The 6,752-nt window shown below is 42.8% G+C and overlaps 1 protein-coding gene across 13 annotated transcripts in view; it reads left to right on the top strand.

Moving 5' to 3' along the window:
- UNC13B (unc-13 homolog B (C. elegans)) overlaps positions 1 to 6,752 on the top strand; it is a 149,226-nt gene that overhangs the window by 122,161 nt on the left and 20,313 nt on the right. For all 13 annotated transcript variants that reach the window (XM_015560546.1, XM_006758526.2, XM_006758525.2 and 10 more), the window contains 5 exons: positions 713 to 940; positions 1,553 to 1,694; positions 3,407 to 3,576; positions 4,035 to 4,150; positions 4,457 to 4,620. In XM_015560546.1, the coding sequence (XP_015416032.1) occupies positions 713 to 940; positions 1,553 to 1,694; positions 3,407 to 3,576; positions 4,035 to 4,150; positions 4,457 to 4,620 (820 nt within the window). The remainder of the gene's footprint in view (positions 1 to 712; positions 941 to 1,552; positions 1,695 to 3,406; positions 3,577 to 4,034; positions 4,151 to 4,456; positions 4,621 to 6,752) is intronic.

Below are 6,752 nucleotides of genomic sequence, written 5' to 3'. Positions count from 1 at the left end.
GCTCCGCGCACTCCGCACCTCAGAATTTGCCTTCAGCACTGCGCCTCCTCTGAATGTCCGAATGCGTTACTCTTTCCTCCTAGTTGTAGGACTTCCACTCAGCCACCGTTCCTGTGGTTCTGGATGATGTCCCTTCCGTCTTTTAGTTTCACTTTTGAAATGGTTGTTCGAGGCGGCAAACTCCGGCGTTAACCTATGCCGCCATCTTGGTTCTCCGGGACAGAACTTAACTGTGCGCTATGACCAGTTCTGGAGTCTACGGTATATCATGGTTTGGAAGTTGGATGAGATTGGTGGAGTTGTCATGCCCACCCACCACCCCTCCATGATAACTGTGATATCAATTGGTGATATTTGAGCCTTAGACTTGAAAAGTATCTCTCTCAACCACCATCTAGGTGGAAGAAAGATAAAGCCAACTGCAGACTGAGCTACACTTTTTTCTTTTTTTTTAATGAAAAAGTCAACATATACCAAAATAGAATAATATAATAAACCCCCATAACATTTTTCAAGTTTTTACTACCTTTTGAATTGCATTTTCAACTTCAGCAGGCCTCATAAGTGATGAGCGTTTCCCAGAGATATCCCAGTCTTCCTAAGCTGCTTCCACTCCTCAGTGACCTCTCCCAGACTCCATTCCTCAACCTGACCCTTAATCTTATAGATGGCCTGCTGGTTATCTTACTTTCTGTCTCTGGCCATCCTTCAGGGGCTGCAGAAAAGAGCTGTAAACATGGAGCTGAGGACCGGACCCAGAACATTATCATGGCCATGAAGGACCGCATGAAGATCCGAGAGCGTAATAAGCCTGAGATCTTTGAAGTTATCCGGGATGTCTTCACTGTGAGCAAAGTTGCCCATGTGCAACAGATGAAAACAGTGAAGCAGAGTGTACTGGATGGCACCTCCAAATGGTCGGCCAAGATTACTATCACTGGTGAGTAGGCCTAAGTATAAGGAGACAGAAAGCACTAGGCTATGGAGAGGAGACTAGGGAAGAAGTCACCTGAGTGTGAAGGAGCCAAAGGGCTGGGAAGAAAGAAGACAGAACTGAGGGAAAGAAAGAGGGCCTCATTATTTATCACTCCTCCTCTCCTAGGAGGCTGGGAGAGGTAAGACTGGCACCTGCAAACAATATGAGTGATAACTGAAGGATTTGGTAATAATCTGATATTATGGACTTGATTGACAATCTGATAATACAAGAGCTGGGGGTGGAGGAGAAGGGACTGGTAGGAGATCAGGAAATAGTTATCCAGGGACTAATTATATTAGCTAGGTGGATGTGGCTGAAGGATGCATCTATCAGAGACGGTAAGGAACAGGTTAGGGGTAAGTGGTCAGTTAGGGTTTTGATGGGGAGCTGAGATTCTTGAACTAGGCTTGAAGGAAAGACTGGTGGCTTGGGATAAAAGGTAGATCTGGAGGAGTTCCTGTGCAAGAAGCAGAGAGAGGCTTTTCTAAGATGGAGAATGTATGAGCCACGCTTTGGAGGATTTCTGACTTCTGGAGCATACTTTGAAGTCTCCTCTATGTATTTGGGTTGCAGTGGTGTGTGCTCAGGGCCTGCAAGCCAAGGACAAGACAGGATCCAGTGACCCTTATGTGACTGTGCAAGTGGGTAAAACCAAGAAGCGTACCAAGACCATTTTTGGGAATCTGAATCCTGTTTGGGAGGAGAAGTTCCATTTGTAAGTCACAGAGGTCTTTGTCTTACCTGGTACTATGTGTATTTGGGAGCAACATTAAATCCTGTTATTCTGGGTTTGGCCCCTAAGAGGGATAGGGCAGAGACAGTGGAGAAAACCCATTTCTCACATGCCATTTTTTTCTGGTTTTCTTCTCATGGACTGTTGTATCAGGGTTACTTTACCCAAACCCTATCTTAACTAGGGTTATTAACGGGGATCCTGGGCACTTCATACTGCTTTTTCTAGCATTAGAAAGATTTTACTACTGCTTAGTTACAGGACCAGGGACTGACTACCCTATTGTGTACCTCCCAGCACTGCCACCATGCCTGGGAAAGGTTAGGCTATTCTGGGAAATGGGGAAGAAATGTCCTTGTCCTACAACTGGGTATTTCTGGCTTGAAGGAAGAAATAAGCAGTCTGGAGGAGTTTCCATTTCACCTAAAAGGGCTCTGCTTTTCTTTCTGCCTCAGCTCCCCCCATTCCCACCCCAACTCCCAACCCCACCAGTTCTTTTCCTATTATCTCACTTTATTAGACTACTTTATAAGATAGTAAGAGATGGTTGTTGAAAGCTCTAGTCTGGGATTTGGACTAATGTCTGGAGAATTGAGATGCTTTGTCACACCCCTAAGGCCCAAGACCAGGACTTGAAGGCTGGATGAGCTAAGCAGGCTGGCCATATAGAGACCTTCTGTTGGCTCCTTGGAGAACTCATGTGAAAAGGGACTGACTGGGACCTAGAAAAATCACTCTCCAATCCAGAGGCAGTAGTTACTAGGGGATCGCTTGGTTCTTTGAGAATCTGAATGGTTCTTGCTTGACTCCTTCTTATGATTTATTCTAAATGAATTGACTCTGTTGTCAATTTTCCCACTTTTATCCATTTAGTAAACTATTCATCAAGCCCCTATTCTGTACAAGACACTGTACATGATGTTTTGTATCTAAAAATGAATAAGGCAGTCTCTGGCTTCAAGAAGCTCATTGTTGATTTGTTTATTATTTTATCAGTACACCAGTAGTTATCCTATTATATTTTAATGAACATGCAAAGAGAACACAGAGAAAGGAGCAGCAAATTCTGTCAAGTGCAACTTTTGGGTGAGGCAACAGGACCCAGAAAGCAACTGTTTGGGAAAGAGGTGGAAGGGGCTGGGACCTGGGCAAATTCCTTTCTCCAGAGCAAACACCATAGATGAAATGATCATTCAAGTGGGTATTAAAGAATGATAGAAGTTCACCAAGCACATACGTAGATACATGGAGGAGCTAGATAGAAAGTTAAGTAGATATGACAAGGTGGACATGCCATGAACATTAACACCTTTACTAACTCTGGAGAAGGAAATAGCAGTTGCTTCTTAGAGCTCTGTAGCATCTGTCTAGCTGTTTTCCTCTGGGTGCTGTTGATATAGCTAGCTGCACAGGAAATCAGAATTATTTCTGATTACTCTTTTTTCCCCTCTTTTTTTTTTTTTTTAACCACAAGGCAACAAGGACTGGATAATGGTATATAGAGCCACCCAGGCTGAGGAATGAAGAGCCATTTGCTGGGATAGCTTGACTCCTGTGGAACTTTAGTACCACTGTTCTCTAACTCCTTCTCTGCCTCTGTAGGGCTTCAAGTGTAGTTGATGGAGCTTTGGGAGGGAATTGGAATGGGGGCTACTGGGTCTGTCCCTAACAGAGCCTGCCTAATTCTGTCACAGTGAGTGCCACAACTCTTCTGACCGGATTAAGGTACGTGTGTGGGATGAGGATGATGACATCAAGTCGAGAGTAAAGCAGCGGCTAAAGCGAGAGTCTGATGATTTTCTTGGCCAAACCATCATCGAGGTTCGGACACTGAGTGGCGAGATGGATGTCTGGTACAACCTGGGTGAGGAAACAGCACCAGAGAAAGTTGGTGGGAAGGGAGAGAATGAATGAGGAACTTAGAGAAAATACTATCTACCAAAACTACCACTCAATTGCTAAAGCATACCTCTATGCAGAACCTGCTTTCCCTGTAGAGAACTGACCATGGGTAAAGATGGGGGACAGAGGAGTGGGTGTGACTTGAACTCGCTCTGGCTGGACATTCTCCAGATTTCAAGAATCCCTTTAATCTTCATACACATCTAGTGCCTTTAGTTCCATATTCTTCTAATGGAATAGGAGGGTTCCTATTGGGAATATTTGGGGTGTTTGTGGACTATATGGTCACTCGAGTGAGTTCACCCTGTTAGGTGAACCCTGGGGTTAGTGCCCCCTTTTCATTGGGTTAAACCAGAGTGGTAACTGTCCACACTCTCTGTAGTTGCATTGGTGTCAATTTCCATCTTCTTTCCTTCCTAGAGAAGAGGACAGATAAATCAGCCGTCTCAGGGGCTATTCGACTACAAATCAATGTGGAAATCAAGGGTGAGGAGAAGGTTGCCCCGTATCATGTGCAGTACACGTGTCTCCATGAGGTGAGCCAGCCCTTGGTAGATGGGGTGCTAGAAAGCAATGCTGGGAGGGGCCTTTGATAATGAATAGGATTGCTAGATGGTTGAAGATTTGGAGCCTGTTTTTTATTTTATCCTTGGCTTACTGTGCTACTTAGACAGCCCAGGTAACAGTCCCAGCCTCAGTTCTCTTTCACTAACAGCCTACTAGGGCCACAGGAGGAGCTGAGCGATGACTTGAAGGACAGAATTTCTGAGAAACCCTGGACCTTACCACCAGCTTTTTTTTAACTATATATTTAACTCCTTCCTTTGCTCTGTCTTCTGCAGAACCTTTTCCATTACCTCACAGACATTCAGGGCAATGGAGGAGTCCAGATCCCTGAGGCCCGAGGAGACGATGCCTGGAAGGTGTACTTTGATGAGACTGCCCAAGAAATTGTGGATGAATTTGCTATGCGCTATGGCATCGAATCCATATATCAGGCCATGACGTGAGACTCTCCTGGGGTTTTGGGATGTGGCTACTAACCTTTGGGGTGGCTAATGAAGGCACACTGCTAGGGTAGACAGTTCCTTAGCAGGGTAATATGCAGTGATTCATTGCTTCCCTCTCTGAGCTAAGTCAGGTATGTGTACACCCCAAGGCAAAGAGGGTATATGTATAAAGGGAGTGTGTTTATCAATGACTCAGGAAGAAGGGCATGTGTGCTCATCTATATGTGTGGGACAGACCAGCTTTCTTAGATTGGTGTGGATGTTGGAAAGGGCACCGAACTGTACTCCCTGCTTTAACCCCATACTCAAATAATTTACCATATCTACCTAAAAGCAGCTGGAGTTGACCAGGACTCCTCCTATAATAGAATTCCCGTCTACTGTGAGAAGTACAGTTTGTCTATTGGTGAGGCTGCCCAGGAAGCAGCCCTCGGTAAGCAGAGGGCAACTGTTGCCCTGGCTGTGCTCATTTATTCTGAAATTTGTATTGAGTTCCTTCTATGTGCCACACATTGTGCTAGGTGCTGAGAACACAAAGATGAGTAAGATGGGGCCTCTGTGCTTGGGGAACGTATTCCAGCAGGAGACATGGACCAGTAAACAAGCAATTACAATACAGTGTGATAAGTGCTGTGATAAAAGTAATCCCAGGGTATTATGAGAGCATCTGCATTTTAGGGGAGGCCTGTGAAGGAAGCCACTAAAGAGTTGACACTTGAACTAAATCTTGAAATACAGAAAAGGAGGGAGGGCACTTTTGGTAGGGCATTTACTGGGATACTCATATACTACAGAGCAAAGGACATTCAAGGAATTACAAGAAGTTCAGTATATAGACGAAGGGAAGAAATATGGTGAGCAATGAGGTTTAAGAATGGTCCTCTGACATACTTGTCTGTTCGCTCTCCCTAGATGATCTTATCCCAACCTGTGACCTCAACCATTACTTTTAGGATCAGGATTCTCAGGTCACTTTCTCCAGATGAGGCCTTTTCCTGAATTTCAGATCCATTTTCAGCTGCTTCCTGGGTATTCATTCCCATAGGCATTGTAAATCCAGCCTGCCTACATTTCAAATCAACACTGTCTTCACCCAATATGCTTATCTTCGTATATTCTCTATTTGAGTAAATGGTATGATTTTCTATGCAGTTGTCCAAAAAAATTTAGGAGTCAGCCTAAACTTTTCTTTTTTACTTGCTACTATATCTTTAACTCCCAACATCCTCTAGTTTCTATCTCCTAAAAATGTTTTTAATCTATCACTATTACTATAGCTCAACAATAATGATAATAGTAACAACTTGTATGTAGTATTTCCTTATGTGTCAGGCACTGGTCTAAGCATATTATAAATGTGAACTTATTTAATACTCATATCAACCCTATGAGGTAGGTATCATTATTAACCATTTTACAGATAAGAAAACTGAGACATAGAGAATTTTAAGTAATTTATCCAAGGAGAGTGAATGGTGGGGGTAAGATTCAAACCCACAGTCTGACTCTAGACATAGAGTTTGTGCTCTTAACCTTTTTTCTGTTCTATTTAGTGCTTTAGTGCTTCTTTTCTGAATTATTGCAGTAACTTTCCAAGTGATCTTTCTGTCTTATTCTTATCTTTATCCTAGTCTTTTCTTTCCAATTTATCATCAAAGGGACCTTTCTGAAACACTAATCCGATCACACTATACTTTTGTTTAAAAATTTACTTTAGTATTTAGGATAAACTCTTTTATTGTCTATTCTCTACCTACTTCTCTTGCATTTCTTGGTATTCCTCTATCAGACACCTTAACAATAGCCAAACTGTTGTTTCCCAAATAAATCACTCTTTCATGAATATATTTGTTTTTTGTATGCAATTTCCCTTTGTGTATACATTTCTTCATTTGATTAATTCTTACTAATCCTTTAAGACTTGTTTCAACCATCTCTTCTTTGGGAAGCCTTTTTCTAATCCTTCCAGTCCCGAACCATTCTGATTTAGGTGATTTTTCCTGTATATTTCTATGGTGTTTCTGCATAGCACACCTTGAATTATTGACTTACTTTCTAATACTTTCTCTGCCTGGCTATCTCATCTTTGTGGGCTTTTAAAAACTTTATCCCAGGATATGTTTATTTT

This window comes from Myotis davidii, unplaced genomic scaffold (genome assembly GCF_000327345.1).
Source record: "Myotis davidii unplaced genomic scaffold, ASM32734v1 scaffold534, whole genome shotgun sequence".
Taxonomy (NCBI): domain Eukaryota; kingdom Metazoa; phylum Chordata; class Mammalia; order Chiroptera; family Vespertilionidae; genus Myotis; species Myotis davidii.
This window is presented reverse-complemented; position numbering and strand designations above follow the sequence as displayed.